Source organism: Nuphar pumila, chromosome 3 (assembly GCF_984573655.1).
Source record: "Nuphar pumila chromosome 3, dmNupPumi1.hap1.1, whole genome shotgun sequence".
NCBI lineage: Eukaryota > Viridiplantae > Streptophyta > Magnoliopsida > Nymphaeales > Nymphaeaceae > Nuphar > Nuphar pumila.
In genome coordinates, this window is record NC_143251.1 from 142,961,437 (window position 1) to 142,979,023 (window position 17,587).

A 17,587-nucleotide genomic window follows, 5' to 3' on the forward strand; every position below is an offset into this window, starting at 1 on the left:
ATTAAATCGATCATACCAAGCCTTAGGGGCTTGTTTTAAACCATAAAGCGCTTTTTGCAAACGAAGGACTTTCCCCTTTGGTACGTTCATACCAGGAGGAGCATCCATGTAGACTTTTTCATTAAGATCCCCATTTAGAAATGCATTTTTAACATCCATTTGGTAAATATTCCATTTTTTAATAGATGCAATGGTGATCAAACACCTTACAGTAACCATTCGTGCAACAGGAGCAAAGGTTTCTTCGTAATCGATGTCGTATTCTTGACTATATCCTTTTGCGACAAGACGGGCTTTATATCTTTCGAGAGTGCCATCACTCTTGGTTTTGACTTTGAAAACCCATCTACATCCTATTGTTTTCTTTCCTTCTGTAAGACATTGAAAAACCCACGTTTTGGCTTTGTTGAGGGCTCTAAGTTCGTTGTCCATGGCATCCCTCCATTCAATCATTTCCTTAGCTTCTTTAAAATTTCTAGGTTCTTGATATGAGTGAATGGCACTAAGGCATGCCCTATGTTTTGGAGAAAAAGACTCATAGGATATAAATCTAGAAGGATTTTTCCTAGATCTTTCAGTTCTTCGAGAATTGTTGGAAGATTCACTAAGATCACTATATTTCTCTATTGCACTTTTAAAAGTGCCTTTATCTCTATGAGTATAGGTAATGGGTTCATTTATCATTTCTTCTTCATCATGAATGGTTTGAGGAATGCTTTCACTTATATCCTCATTCTCTTTTAATTCATCATCGCTAAAAAAATCTTCATTTCTAGATAATAGTTCAAACAAAAAAAAATAATCGGCATTATCTTCATGATTTTTGTGTTCTTCAAAACCACTTATGTTTTCTAAAAAGGTTACATTTCTTGAAACATATAGTTTATCATTTTTAATATCATAACATCTAAACCCTTTTTGAGTTTCCGAATATCCCAAAAAAGCACAAGGAATAGCTTTGGGAGATAATTTATCATTCTTATCGGTGAGAACAAAACATTTACAACCAAAAATTCTTAACCTATTGTAGTCGGGTTCTTTTTTATACAAGATTTCATATGGAGATATTTGATTCAAGTTTTTGGATGGAAGTCGGTTGATGAGATAAACCGATGCAAGAGCCGCTTCGGCCCAAAATCTTTTTGGAATTTTTTGAGAAATTAGTAAAGTTCTTGTAGTTTCAATTATGTGTCTATGTTTACGTTCGGCCAACCCATTTTGTTGGGGAGTTTTGGGACAAGACCTTTGATGAACAATCCCATTATTTTCAATATAACTTTTGAAATCATTTGAGAGATATTCTCCCCCGGAATCGGTTCTAAAAATTTGTAACTTACTATTAAATTGATTTTGTATTAACATGTGAAAGATCTTGAAAGTAGAAAAAACCTCATGTTTATGTTTGAGGAAGTATATCCAACTATACCTTGAAAAATCATCCACATAAATAACATAATATGAAAAACCTCCCTTAGACACAACGGGTGCCGGTCCCCATACATCCGAATGCACAATTTCGAAAGGTTTGGTTGAAAACATAGTTCTTTGTCCAAAAGGTAAGCTTCTCATTTTACCAAGAATGCAATCATTACAATTGAAATTGTCTTTACATAAGGTTTTAGCAAAATGTAAATACGAAAGCTTGACAATATTTGGATGCCCAGGGCGTTTATGCCAAACATTTATATCCTTATGTTGGGCAACATTACAAAAAGAGGTTTTTGGAATTTGAAGAAACTCCATGAGATAAAGATCTCCCTTCCTAGAGCCTTCCCCAATCAACTTCCCGGACCGGCGATCCTGTATCCAATATTTATTTGATGAGAATTTGATATCACACCCATGATCCGATAGTTGAGAGACGGAAAGCAAATTTAAATTTAGTTTTGGTATAAATCTAACTTTTGGAATAAAAAAACCTTGTCTTTCAAAATCACCAATTCCTTTTATTTCAAGAGAAGCCCCATCCGCGGTGGAGACAAAAGAGGGTGACAAATTTTTTGAGTATTTAAAAAGTGAAAAAACATTTGGAGTCATATGAAAGGATGCACCCGAGTCTAAGAGCCAAAGAGTCTTACCGGGAGGAGAGAAGGTGGTCATGGCGGCTCCGGAAACGGATCCCTTGAGGAGTGGTTGAAGAGCTTCCATGATTTGATTGAGAGCCAAAGTAGCATGATTGGAAGTAGAAGGACCTTCCTCCTTGGTTGATTGGAAAGTAGTAGACATAGCCACCATCTTCTTCCATTTAGAGCATACCGGTTTAATGTGACCCGGTTCTTTGCAAAAATGGCATATGATCTTACTGTAATCTCTCCTTCCGTAATGCCCACCATTTTCTCTTCCTCCTTGATTTTTGTTAAAATGAGGGGGTTTATAGATTTTAACATTATTCCCCGGTCTTGAGACGGCATAAGCACCCTCATCCTCATCTTTAGAGGGGACGGCCAACACACTTAGATTGGTTTTATTCATTCCCAATCTAGTTTCTTCTCCACTTAATTTGGTAAGCACATCTTCCAACAGAGGGGAAGAGAAAGAAGATAAGAGAGAGGATCTAGTTTGTTCAAACTCGGGTCTAAGCCCATTTAAAAAATTGAAGAAATGATCTTCTTCTAATTGTTTGGCTCTCAATTCAATAGCCTCACCACTCCATTTAGGTTCTTGGAGGGCAAGCTCATCCCAAATAGTGGATAACTCGGCGAAATACTCTTTAACGGACATTTCTCCTTGTTGAAGGGTTAAGGCCTTCTTTTGGAGATAGTATTTATGGGACAAATCTCTTGAAGTATACATTCTTTCAAGATATTCCCATACTTGACATGCCTTTTTGAACTTTAGAATATTGGCATTAATTTTGGTCTCAACCGAAGAGAAGAACCATGAGAGTATTTTGTAGTTTTTCATTTCCCATTCTTCATGCTTCTTATTGTAATCTTCAAAAGCCTTTTCTCTTTCTTCTCCCTCACGAACCTTGATCTCCCCTTTGTCAAGGGTAGTAATTTTTGGTACGGGTTCGGGAATAGTTGCTTGAACATATCCCCAAAGACCCTTTCCTTTTATATGGGCCTCCATATTCCCGGCCCATACATGATAATTCGTTCCATTCAATTTGAAGCCAAGAGAGAAGTGAGAATCCTTTTCACCCATTAGAGAGGATACAAAGAGAAATAAATGCGTACCACAATGCGAAATGAGTCCCTTCTTGATGTAGGAAGCTTCCAAAATATAGAATGAAGAGCCGAGTCTTCACTTCAACCACCACAACTTAATGGCACACTTTACGAGGTATTCCAACGAAGAGAAAAAAGAGCACGATCTTCTTTTCCTTTAAACCTCGCTTTGATACCATGTGAAAATATCTCAAAAAGAGATAAAGTGTGCGATAAGCACAACACCACCAATGTGCACAAATGCACAAGAACACTTAGAACAAATGTACACAAAGGTACAATAAAGAAACTCAAATGCACAAAGGCATACAAAATATAAAGAATTTTATTGCGAAGCTTGGAGAAAAAAAGCTCCAAGAAGTAAGTATTACAAAGGGGAAACTCCCCTATTTATAATGAGAAAGGAAGCCTTGGAGGGGCTCCACTAGCTGTTGGAGCCCCTCCAACGGTTAGAATTCTAACCGTTGGAGAGGCTCAACAGCTAGTGTTGAGCCCTCCAAGTTGACTTTGAGTCAACACAAAAAAAGACAAAAAATGAAAAAGAAAAAAGAAAAAGAATAAAAGTGAAAAAGCAAAAAGAATTACAGCATATTCATAATTATGAATATGCGCAAAAGGTGAATGACTAAAATACCCTTGCGGGTTTTACAAGAAAAGAAAAGAAACAAAAAGAAACATACATTTTTACATATATATATATAAAGATAGATACATATACATATATACGTGATATATATATGTATATGTATCTCTCTTTATATATATATGTAAATATTTACATAAAGAGAGATACATTTTAACAATTCTCCTATTCAAGTTCCATTACAACTTTCAGCTTGAAGCCTGAGGGAGAGGTGTATAAAGAGTTGACAGCGTTGTACACTAGTCATGTTAATTTTTCTGTCATTCAAATGTGCATCTCTTTTTCTTTTAGGAGGGTGATTTCACCACTTCCTCTTGCCATGTGAAAACTGCTTTTACAACCTTGTGAGATTATGTTCATTCTCCTAAGTACCTACTGGAACAAGTTCTTGCAAGTTGCAACACTTTTCTTTTTCCAAAGTTTTAAACCAGTATCCCACTCTTTCATGTATCCACTATATTTCATTTCACACCATCAGCACTCGAAAGATTCTATCTATTTTGCTGCTGTTTCTATGGGTTTTTTCGTTCATTTCTTTGACTTCCAAAATCATATATTTTCCTGATGTTTTTCTGCTATTCCTTCTAATCCAATCATATCCTCTAGGCTCTAACATATGTTTTCTGTTTTTGTTCCTGATTCCTATTTCACAATCAGGAAAATGAAGTCCATATGCTATCCCATGAAAAATATATTAAAGTAAATGAATTGGTTCTTTACACAGATTGCATCATTGAATGTGGAAATATGTATTAACTTTGGAAAAATAACACCGATTGATGTGAATAATGTTATCCAGAGATGACTGATCGTCACTAAGAAGAGATGGATATAGCCATATGTGCACATAAAACAGAGCCAGAAAATAATAGTAACAATAACAATAACAAAAACAAATGGCCACAATGATGACAACAATAACATCAAATGCCAATAGAAAAGAACAATCAAGGTTCTATAATACTATAGGAAGCATACCTCATATTCTTCAAATTCATGATCCTCAATCATGAAAATGCTTGGTTTGACACTTGGAGGAGGACGAAGCAAGTCCTGAGCCTCCTCCCATGTAAGTTTCATGTCTTCATTGTCTATGTGCAACTTCCTGCTTTTAGAACCAAGATTACGGCTTCTTTTCTTCTCTTGAACCCGCAAAGATTGCAACTGTAGTTCTTTTGATCTGTTTCCATTCTTCTCAGTTTTACACCAGCCATCATTGTCATCAGAAATGTTCAGGTTTTCAGACAAGTTGTTTAAGTGAGAACCAGCATTTCCTTTGAGTGCATGAAAAAGACCTGCATAGCTACTTATGGAAGGTAGGCTCTCAACAGCACCAGAAATACATGTATCACTAGCAACCACTCCATTTCCAATTGCAGCAATTTGGGATTCCTAGTCCAATCATGGGTGTGGAGAACATCAAACCAGGCTTAGCACTTCTGAACTCTAAATATACAAAATTAAGCCTCTAACTAGCACAAGTTAGAATAGTAACATGAACTAAATTCATATTTTACACTTGAGGATTACTGCAAGTGTCACGATCCTTCTGTAAAAGAGAAATCAACGTGGTTCAAGATTAATAAAAAGGATTCCTTACAGGAATAGGTGAAGTATTTGTTGCCCTTCGAAATCCCATAACCAGCTTCCCTTCTGGATCTATCCTGCTAAAAATCACTGGACAGCAAATATTTTTACCACAAAATGGCCAGCAAGATCCGAAAAGCATTCCAGTATCATAGCTGCTTTCATCAATCTTTATGCAATAACTGATACTACCACAGGGAACAGGAGTACAAGTGCAGTATCAAGACAGAACACATGAAAATATTGACACAGCATGAGCACATGCCAGAGACAATCCAAAAAAACAGAAAAAAAAATATGTCCACTCTTGATGACCTCAAATTCCAAAACGTGAAAACAAAAACAAATTTGCAGTTAAGGTGTAAAGCAAATGAAGAGACACACATTTTTTTAGTCAAAGAACACATCTTTACACATATAAAATGCCCAAAGTGACCTGAAGTCAAGATCTTTAGCTTTCATGTGTGCTTTTTGAATAACCATGGAAGAGAGTGATCTATCAAAGAACATACTATAAATTGACATATCTGCAAGAGAATTCTCAAAAGAAAATAGATAGTTTTATGATATGACATGCACATCACTCTAGGATATATAAAATCACCAAGAAGAGAACAATTAAGGCATGAAGATTCATTATATACATAAACGCACACATGCACACACACTTACACGTTTGAATATCTCACGATATTATTGGGATTGTCACTGTTCATAAATTTTCTGTGATGATATCATGAGATTTTCAAAATTTCAGTAATAGTTGTGACATGGTTTAGATTTGAGAGTGTGGGTGTAAAAGATCACAGTTTGCAATATCATTTCAATGAAATGTGCTAAGTTATTAATGGATCAAGATAATACCCCATCAAAGTCCTAAAAGGAAACAATAAACTAGTGATTTCATTTTGTTAGCAGTTGTACCCATTTTGACATGGCATTTTCCCAATCCATAAATAACTTAAGCAGCATGTTTGACAGCAACAATATTGCAAACTGTGAACTTTTATACCCAGCCTTTCAATTCTAAACTATGTTGCTAATATCAAAGAGATTTTGAAAATCTTGTGGGAAATTCACAAGCCCCCATAATATATTGCCTATTTCTAATAAACCATGATATTATCGTGACATTATCACCAACTATTGTGGTTTTTTATCTTTTACAATTTTTGTGGTTTCATTTGTGTTTGATTATATATGTTTCTGCTAGTTTCCTAGTTTTTTTTTTAATCGTGAGTTTTTCCTTCGCCAAGAAAAGCCCAAGAGCAAAATTTTCTAGTGGTTCTAAAACGTCCAATGGTAGTTTCTCCTCCCTGTTTTATGGAAAGATTGTAAGTTCCAAAAGAGCATGTGTTGTTCTCTTGAAAAAGAACAAGGACTTAAAAGGACAAGTATTTGAGAAAGTTACCTGTATCCCCAGCTTGTAGTTGCATAGACTGTATGCAAGGGGTCACACCTTCTAACACATACATCCGGCTGTTGTTATTGGGCCAAAATCTGAACTGAAAAGGCCAATCTTTACCCTTGGCATCTTGAATCGTGAGTGGAAGGCCTTCCGGTTGTGAGATTGGAGGAAAGTATGCCTGTTGAAATAACAGTGATTACACGGTTGAAGTATTCTGGAAGGGAAATAAAGGAAATATGTGTAAATATTATGTGTAAAAAAATATGCAAATGAAAACTATTTAAAAAATGTGATATAGACCATGATGCTACATAGAGTGGGAATCAACAGAGAAACCAATCCCAACAAAGAAATCAAATTCTTCCAGCATTTTAAGCAAATTAATATATTAACTTGGTGTAACAAGCTTACCCAAACCAACAAAGACAATATGATGTAACATTATGAACTCCATCAATCTTAACCCAGCCTTCAGAGAATTATGCAAGTGTAAGATACAGCCGTCAAAGCATAAAGAGTACCATGAGAGAACTCAATTTTTTATTGAAAGAAAATATCATGACAATAGTAAAACATTTCTTTTCCTTCAGGACTTTTGTGGCAGTATTCATATATGATGCACTACAATTATAAAGTCTGTAAAGCAATTTTTGCATTTTTTGCAATTTCCTAATGAGTTGATTGAACAAGAATGCAATGTTGATCTGAAAGTAGTGACGAGCAGTAGTTGTTGGGGTAAAGAAAAACAAAACAGAAGACTTACTTCAGCGCAAGCTTTTGGGAGAACCAAACGGCCAATTCGACCAGCATCACTGGCACTCAACACCTTCTCAAAAAGGGGGACTAATTTTGAGTTTGAGCTTGAAAGTCATAGGGTCAAGTCAAAACCATAGGCAATCCAGTCAAAATGATAATCAAGCATAAAGTGACCAAACCAAGAATTTAAACATAACTAAATGCACAAAGAGACAATAAAGACCATTAAATTAAACAACGGATACTCTCCAGTTATCTGTTGGAGCTCTTGGTCTGTAATCCTGGGCCAATAACGGGGCAGCAACTGATTCCGGCCCCTCCCTTCACCTGGAGGTCGTGCAACCCTTACTTGGGGAAGCACATCCTTTGGTGACTCAGAACCTGTACTTGGGCTTGTGTTAGCAGGTTTCAGCAAAAGGTGGCGAGATCTTTGCCCTTGCAGAAATGAAGGGGTTGATCTATTCTGCTGTCTAATTTCTGCAGCAAAACTAGGAATAGGTAATTGAAGTTTTGCATTATTTAGTAAATTACTTGGTTCTACCGCATTGCCAGAATTAGAAGTCCCTAAGCTGATATTCAAGTATGCAGCGGACAGTGATTTGTATGTCTCTCCATTTGCCATGGAATCCTTATGAGTGTTCTGATTGACTAATATAGAAGATCCTGCGGACTTTTTTGGAAGGCTTAAACTTCCAGTTTCTGCAAAAGGAAGAGCACCTTGCTCCTTTATCCTCTCAATAGACATCCTCATATTACTGTCCTGTTCTACAAGCCTACCATTTCTTATGTTCCCTTGGTCATCTCCACTTGATTGTTTAATCTCACCTCTCTTCATGGAACTACTGTTTACTTTAGCATCAAGAGATGAGGATATGAGTTCACCAGCGCCATTCTCTTGTAAGGTACTAAAGTCATTCTTCCTTTCACCACTTGAACATTTTGTAGGCAAATACAGTGTTGTGTGAGGAGATGGTGAAGAAGCTAGTTGACCTGAACCCTGGGCCTGCACCCTCCACATTCAAATGGTTCAGAAGAAATGGATACAAGGAGAAGAATTCAAAATTGCAAATTTAGTTCATAAATGACCACCCAAAGACGATTTAACCACAGTCATTTGTTTATCCAACTAACTAAATGGCCACATGGCAAATGCATGCTCATACTCATCCACATTGCCAAAATACTGCTTACTAATGGTTATCCAAAAAACATAAACAGGAGTGCCATCAAAATCTAGTCCATAGATTATATAGAGAAAAAAATTATATCTAATGCATCAAATTGGCAGTTAAACAGGTCCCATATTCATCTCATAGAGAATAACATGCATATGGACAAAAATAATCAGAGGACCATGAAAGCAAAGACCTATACAGATCATGAAGTAAAATTACTAGATAAAAATAATTAACACTAACCAGTTCCAACTTTTTAATGAAATGTCGCTCTGCAAATCTCACACAATTTTGATAAAAGTATATCTCTATACTGAATAATGTGTTTTGCCTTCCCTTTGGCAACTCAAACCATTGCTAATATAATAATAATAATCCAACAAGTGCCTTATTCTTGTGTTGAAAAGTGCTTAAGTAAAAAGGTCAACCATGATGATCAAAAAGATTGAATAGGAAGGCATCAGTAAGTTTCAAGACTTTCTTACAGGAGAATGAGTTGAGCCCTTTGCACACTTCATACATTCCACTCCTCCTCCATCAACTAGTTCAAATGAGGATTTTGATGCGATACATCCACAGTGAAGACCCTGCAGTAGATGCAAGCATAAGATCAGCTAAATGAAATCAGGAAATTAAAGCAAGTGGTACATAAAATAGATAAGCTTACCTTGCCACACGAGTTGCAATCTCTCCATCCAGTTTCAATTACATGAAACATATCACAGAAAATGGATTGCTCATATGCAGCCCTGCATTCATTGCCATTAACAGATCAACAGGGAGGTGGTTCTTTTCTCCTTTAAATAACACATGAATAAGAGGTAGAGCAGGAAAGAGCTGATATCTCATTCATCCAGTGTCCATTTAGGATTCAATTATGCATTTAAACAAATGAGATGCTCAACATGCACATTGAATTGGCAAATTAGCAGGAAACAAAATCCTTAATAGCACCACGTGTACCTGACCAAAATGATATGATCATTTTAAAATCTGCATGTTCTTATACTGCACAATGCAGAAAAGAGTACAAGGATTAAGAATGCTAGACAGGGCCTGTTCCTAGAGTACCACCAGCCAACATTCCTTAATAATCAAATGCACCAGGTGCTGTCTAGTCATTTGAACCCCTAGGCAATATTGTTAAAATCGGTTCACTAGGTGAATCGGTTTATTAAAAAAACAATCAAATCAAGTCATTTTTTAAATTTGGTTTTTTATTCAAAAAAACAGAAAACATAAGAAAAAACAGATTTTTTTAGAAAAAAGACAAATGCAGAAATAACAAAATAATAAATGCCAATATAGACAACATTCATAAAGATGATATTTTAAAGGAATACTCATAATGTAGCATCACAACCCATTCAAATAAAACACATGTTTACACTTTATATAAAAGTGCTGTATACCGCTAAAGGGGTTAGGGTTAGCTCAGACCATTTTGTTTTTATATTTTTTTAATAAACTGATTCAGTGAAAAATCGACTGATTGTGGCCGATTCAAATGATTCGAGCCAAAACACTCGATTTTGGAAGGGGGTCTAATCAACCCCTGTTTTAAATCGGCTAAAGGCCAATTCAATCTGAATCAGCCGATTTAGACTGATTTTGACAACATTGCCCCTAGGAGCTAATCATCATCAAGGCAAGCACCCACATAAAAAATATATAATAATTCAATATGCACTACATAAAAAGCATAAAAATAAGAAAATATCTGAAAAGCCTTTAATATTAAAAAAATACTATTAAAACAAGATTTCATGCTTTAAAATTTTAAAAAATACAAAATTATCATTATGGTGCCCCACTGAGGCACCTAGGTGCTACTGGGTGCTAGGCCTAGGTGACTATGCAAGTGCCTAACACAAATTTTAACTTCTATTCCTGCACCAAAATAATGCATACAGAAGAACATAAAAAGCTTTATTAATCCAAATCTAAGTATATATTTTGAAAATAAAGCATCAAGTAATTGTAGGCAGAACCTGTGTCCTATAAAAATATACTATTACCCTAGCCTGCAACTGCTTTTACAACTATGATATTCAAAATATAGGACTTTTTACCTCTATAATTATCCAGACATCTGACTCATGCTACGACTATTATCAGGATGGCAATAAAAGCATCTTCTGATGGTAAACACTTACAGACTCATTTCTTGAACATTCTGATGAGACCAAATGAATTCTGGTTTTATTTAAATAGTTGCAATCCACTTTACTAGAGAGAAGAGATAAGGACTTAACTTAGTTTGTAGAATTGAAGATTTACACATCATCACATTATGTTGTTTGAGCTAAACTGTTGTAATTTATAGCTAAGGAATTGTAGAAGGTGAAGCTTTCCCAACCGGTTCAGGAGTGAGTTATTCTTTCCACTTGCCCCCTTTTTCCTATCTCACACAATTTCAAATTCTCTGTGAGGCAGAAGGATCTATGTTGGAAATGTTCCTTCTATCTGTAGACATCAAGCATCCAAAAAACACATCCTAATACAACTTCGGACAGGGTCACGTATAAAGACAATGTCCAGATAGCTTTGAATTGGCAACTAGATATAACTAAATATCCCTTTTTCACCTACATGGTTTCTCAGAAGTTCACATGACTGTGCTGTCCAGTAATGGAGAAAAGATACCCACTATTTCTAATCCAATTCTTTTTTACATGAAAATGAAAACTTTACTAAATGATAGGAAAAATTAACACATGAAACAAATGATGCAGGGTAGCAAGTGACCACCTAGCAAAGCAAAAACAATAAAACAGTGAACAGAAAGTAAAAGGAAAAAAAAACAGAGAACACTGGTCATAGAGAGAAAGGGAATAAACAGGAAGGAATCCCCTGCATATTCTCTTCTTCCCCCATCCAAACAAACCGTGAACCTGCCTTGCTTCTAATCATATAATAACGGAAAGTAAACATATCCGACGTATTGCATGCAAGTAAAAACCAAACTTCAAGCAACATATCCACATTTACCAACAATGTTTTTTTAAGCAAAACCGATTGTTTCTCATCTTTCTTAAGTTTTAGATTGGAATCTTATTTTCATGGAAAGATGCAACGTCCAACAATAGGATGAGCGTGGCGAGCACATGCAACTCAGACAAAGGTGGCCTCAATGAAATAAAAGGGTTCCAATATCCACTTCATGAAATGCGTTTGGATCTGCACAACATCTAATTCGTAACGTAAACCAGTGGCGGAGCCAGGGGTGGGCATGGGTGGGCGGTCGCCCACCCCAGATTTTTTTATCGGACCCGGGTTGGATCTGGACCCAATCCGGATCCGAGAACCCATTAGGGTTAAAATAGTAGGATCACAGGGAAACCCCTCTCGTCCGCCGCCGGGTCCCTCTCGTCCTCTCTATTTCCTTCCCAGCTTCCTCCTCTGCGATCCCCCGCGGCTCTCTCCACGCAAGTCTCCCTGTAACCCTTTAACCCTAATAGTTGTTGTTATCTGATTGGTTTATGTGTGTGTTTTTTTGTTCTCTTATTTGATCAATCTCTCATTTTCGTCGCTTCTGATTTCTTCAGGAGAAATTCGAGGTTCTCCGCAAGAACGGTTGCAATTTGGTTGGTGAGTTTATGGTTTTTCGTTGGTTTCTTCTTATAAAGATTTGGGATCTCATGCGTATGGTTAATCAATATATGAAGATGTTCTAGATTTTGGGTTCAAATGGTTCTTCTTCTTCTTCCTCTTCTTTTTATCTTCTTGAGTGTTGAACTTAGGGTTGTAGTAGAATTTGGCCCTTTTCAATGTGGTATGCTGAATGCTCTAATCAGGGGAAGCAAAAGCACGAAATCTTAACACCTCAAGGCTCACACGCAGTTGTGGGTTCTCCACGAAGGCCTTATTGAGAAAACTATTGCTATCGATGTCGGCAGTGAGTTGACTGGTCGGAATTGTATCGGGAAGTGTTTGTGTATATTCGAGAACCAATGTTTTTGTGCAATTGCTTCGCGTTGTGATTCGATTTGTGCATGTATTAGAAGATCAATGTGTTATTTGTTTTATGCCTTATCATATGGCCTGTTACGGCTTTTTTCGATATGGTTTAGTTTTGACGTATCGTGGTGATTTTGGTTGTGATGGCTTCCTGGTTCTTAATTGTAAATGATTAACTTCAACCAAAATATCAAAAAAAATCTGCATGAAGATAATGATGCTGGAGCCTTTGCTGATGATTTCTTGGTCTACATTAACACGACTTTTTCTAGTACAGTAGTAGTTCAAGGGGAGGAATTGCATCCTTACTTGCATTTCATGTCCTACTTAAATTGATGTGAAGCCTTCTCTATGGGGGCATTTGGTTGCACCCACTTATCCAGAAAAGTGGGATAAGCTGGAGTATGGCATTGCTGCATAGTGAAACATTCCAACTTGCCCCAAATACTAGGTAAGTGGGTGGATCTGAATCCTATGGGAGGCAGGAAATTGTTATGAAGTAATTAGTTCTGCATCTTAATTTATCTCAAGTTTTTGAATTGCTCTTGCAATTGGAAATAGCGAAAGGTATTTACTTCTGAGATTTGATGTAACATTTGATTTCTTATGGATCTTTTGGCATGCCCAGAATGTGTTCTGTCCTATGCTAAGGAGCGCAGATGTTTACCAAAACAGGGTTACACATGTTGCTTCGTACGTACCCAGATGTAAAGCTGATAAGCCTTGGTGTCGGTGACACAACCCACCCTATTCCTGGAATCATAGCATAAGTTATGGCAGAGATATTAATTGTTCTAAATATTGTGTCTCATAAATTTAGATTATTATGTAGTATGTTACAATGTACAATTCCTACTGTTCTTGCATTTTTCCTGGGTGGGGTGGGAGCAGGAGCAGTGGATTATTGAATCTGTCTGATTTTTCACGAGATCAGTAATATCAGTCTCCTATCGATGAGACTACTGTGAGGTGGATGTATCCAACTTAAGGAACAATATCTCTTCAATGCTAAGATGTTCACCAACACTAAGTATCTTACCCATGTATATGCTTATCAAGGTGCACTTCCACCATTGTTCTTGTTAACCATTTTCTATATAGAGTTTGGAAAGCCTTTTTCTTTCCCTTCCTCGTGTTGATTTAGGTTAGCTCATGGAGTAGAAATTAATAGCAGTTTAGGATCACATCAGAGAAAATTGTGAACTGAATCAATAGAATATTTAATGATTTGTCATTACTTTATGCTTTTCTTATGTGATTTTTCATAAGAAATTGTCCAATATGCTTTATGCTTCTCTTATGTGATTTTCTTGAAACGTGCAGAACTTGGATAATTTTTTTATCTTTTTAATGATTTGTCATTACTTGCTAGAACTTGCAAACTGAAAATCGGGTTTGGACTTACTTGGCATTACTTCAGATGAGGTAAACTGATTATTTCATGTAAGAGGAAGATCCAGAGATCACTACATCAAAACAGTGCCTTCAAGGTCTGAGAGATAATGGATGAGACTCTCTCATAAAAAAAGTGTCCATATTTTGTAAGAAATTTGATATTCTAATTCCTGATCTAGGGGACTCATATACACCTCAAGGACGACCAAGATGTAAGGTTGAAAAGATCACCACATTGCATCATTATCGTATTGATGTATTTTATGCTATTATTGATTTGCAACTTCAAGAGTTGAATGATCGTTTCATTGAAGCAAATACAAAGCTCCTCCTTTCAATGTCATGCTTGAGTCCAAAGAATTCTTTTTCTGCTTTTAATAAAGATAAGTTGATTCGTCTTGTTGAGCTTTACCCTAAGGACTTTTCTAGAGTAAACATAATTAGACTTGAAAATCAATTGGATATATATATATATATATATATATATATATTGCAGAAATGTGAAACAGTGACTAGTTTTCAAGTTTAAAATCTTTAGCATAGCTAGCGGAGATGATGGTAGCAACTCAAAAGCACATTGTATTTTCTCATGTGTATCTATTGATTAAGTTGGCATTAACTTTGTCAGTTGCAACAGCAAGTGTTGAAAGAGCATTTTCAGCTATAAACAATATCAAAAGTCGTCTACGTAATAGAATGGGAGATGAATGGATCAATGATGCTTTGGTTATTTACATAGAGAAGGAGACATTTGATACCATCAGTGATGATGCAATTATGAATTGTTTTCAAAATATGAAAAATAGAAGATGCTCGTTGTAAAATTTTCATGAATTTAGTTGTTTGCATTTCTTAAGTGAACAATCTTTATTTTAGTTTAAAAGTACAATTTAAGGTTTCATCTTGTTATGTTCATAAATTTAGTTATTTATGTTTGTAACAATTGTTATTTTAATTCAAAGGCTTATTTAAGTTTTATCTCTCCAGGAATGACTGTTCCTCCAACGAAAAATTTTTGACTCTGCCGCTGGTCCGAATAAATGGATCATCCTTCAAGACCATAGCATTGTCCCCAAGACCCAAAGTCTGCCCACCCAACAAAAAACTTCTGGCTCCGCCACTGACGTAAACCCTGTTTCCGATACATGCAAACATGGTGGCTACAGATTTTAAACTTTTGATTTCAAAAATAAGACCGTCAAACGTCAAACATACAAACACCGACAAACCCCACGCTTTGATTGATAAGAAACACTAAAATCCTCCTTCCTATGGTAAAAACCCAATCAGATACGAACCAAGGGAACTCCATAATCTCTCAAAACAACAAACATTCAACCAAAACATGCATCAAAACATTCTTGAACACAAACTCGTCTCTCAAATCAAAGCATGCCCAAATACAATCCATTTTCCTACTAACCTACACGAAGAAGTCATAAAAAGATACCCACGAAAGAAAACCACCATCCAACTAAAGATTAAGGCAAGCAGATTACATACCCACAAGTATCACACAGATTAGCAACACCACCCGCCCTTAATGACCATCCAGCCCTCCACCGACTCGTCGACGTCGACCCACATCTCGAGTTCATGCACGCCTTTATTTCCATGACCGCTCACCTCCCTATTCCCCCTCAGCAAGCGTCAAACTTTTCGGGGGGAAAGGCGGCATTTTTACTGAACAACGACCGGATAACGCAGAAACCCAATCTTTCCATCACGACCCACTAACCGATTCTCATCCAGAAACACGGAAACGAAGAAAGGAGAGACAGCCATCTCCCCTCTTTCTCGATCTCGCCAGTGGTTCCCTCATCTTCCTTCCCTCCCCTCCGAGAGCCAAAAACCCAACGACACCCCTGATTTCACCGGCGTCCCAAGATCCGGCGAGGAGGGAATTTTCCGGCCAGCCGTCGCCGGAATGGTCGCCAATCGCCTCACGATCTGGAGGGCGAGGAAGCGTGTGCATGCATGCACGAGAGAGAGAGAGAGAGAGAGAGAGAGAGAGAGAGTTTTTAGTGTTTTTTAGAGAGAGAATTAGTCTTTTTTTTTTTTTTCGCTCACTGATAAAAGAAAAAATTCTACCAACCTGATTTTTTCTAGTCAAGAAAGTCAAAGAGAGACGATTATGGGGTTAAATATTTTTCATGACTAATTTGCCTCACAGAAAGCCTTCAGGCTGTGCTTTGAGTGTGAGGGGTAATTTTGTCATTTTACAAAGTCAATTATCAATTTTTTTTGTTTTAGGGTTATTAGTAGACTGTGGCTACTACTTTTTCCTTCCCCCACCCACTTTTATTATTTGTTACCGCTTCTTGGTTCTTACCCACAAATTTAGGGCAATTTGAGGAAGGCTCTTGGAGGATTCTAACCTTGACAGGCATGGGCTTTGACTCTTGGAAGTTGGGGCATGAAAACTTGGGCCGCCCTTTGAAATGGCATGCTTCCTCTTAAGAAAATGATAAAAATGTACAATAATTGTCCGTTATAACATAAATTGGCCACCACAGTTTTCATTTATTTTCATGTCCAGTTGCCAATGCATTAAACTTTGTATACTTTGAACAATGGCAAACACAGGATAATTTTCCTGCGGAAAACAGGATGGAGGGTTAGCATTGAAGTAGGCTAATGGCGACCTTGAAGTCTCCTTGTTTAGAGTGTTTTTGAATGCTTAGATCTCAAAATCATATTTAAAATTTAAGCTTTTCTTCTTCCTTCAATTTCATCAAGGTAAACGTACATGAAAACACCATAAAATGAGTAAAATGGCATCACAAAACCACACAGACAAATGAATAACCTGTTTTGTTGTCCTTTTAAAGCAGCAATGCAGATGATGGTGAGGCATAGAAAGTTAACTTGAATGATGAAACAAGGGGCTCTTACCAGGTTTGCTTCATCAAATCTGTGAGATGGTGAGGCCCCTTTCAACCACGATTTGCTTGGAATGTGGGTTGCATAGGAGAAGGTGTTGTGTGTTTTCCCCGAAACACAAATTCGCGTCTTCCGGTGTGTACCGGGGAATATCTTGGGACCCGCAATAATTCATATGCCAATGTTGTCCACGATGACTTTATAATAAAATAACATATAAAAAAAGTAGATATGCTTTTGATGGAAATGTTCTCCTGCAAGATAGATATGTGTTGGACACCTCCTGCTCCTCGTTAATAGATTTGCATGTTTCACCTCGCTCCTCGTTAATAGATTTGCATGTTCCGCCTTTATTTTTAGCTTGTGTTACAACATATGGCTGCCTTCTCATTCCTGCCTAATGAGTTATAGAGCCTGATTCATAGTTTTTTCCCTTACAGAAGGGGGGGTCTGGGGTTCCCCCCGGCGCGGCCGTGGTTTTTTTTACTCTCTTTCTAGTTTAAGGGGAGGTTTTTTCCACATAAATCTGTATGTCCATCTTCTTTGTGGTTTCACTACAAGAAAAATGCGGATTAGCGGCATACGCTATCCGTCGCTAACGTGTTTAGCG

At 36.9% G+C, this 17,587-nt stretch overlaps 1 protein-coding gene across 1 annotated transcript in view; it reads right to left on the minus strand.

Annotated features, from left to right (window-relative positions):
* The window catches only part of LOC149844196 (B3 domain-containing protein Os07g0679700-like), a 78,165-nt gene extending 62,169 nt beyond the window's left edge, over positions 1-15,996 (minus strand). Inside the window, exons 1-8 of the mRNA XM_090000393.1 lie at positions 15,598-15,996; positions 9,407-9,488; positions 9,225-9,326; positions 7,810-8,567; positions 7,572-7,668; positions 6,812-6,986; positions 5,414-5,490; positions 4,792-5,205 (exon numbers count right to left, since the gene is read on the minus strand). Coding sequence (XP_089856519.1) covers positions 4,792-5,205; positions 5,414-5,490; positions 6,812-6,986; positions 7,572-7,668; positions 7,810-8,567; positions 9,225-9,326; positions 9,407-9,488; positions 15,598-15,710 — 1,818 coding nt within the window. The 5' untranslated portion in view covers positions 15,711-15,996. The remainder of the gene's footprint in view (positions 1-4,791; positions 5,206-5,413; positions 5,491-6,811; positions 6,987-7,571; positions 7,669-7,809; positions 8,568-9,224; positions 9,327-9,406; positions 9,489-15,597) is intronic.
* Between the last annotated feature and the right edge of the window lie 1,591 nt (positions 15,997-17,587).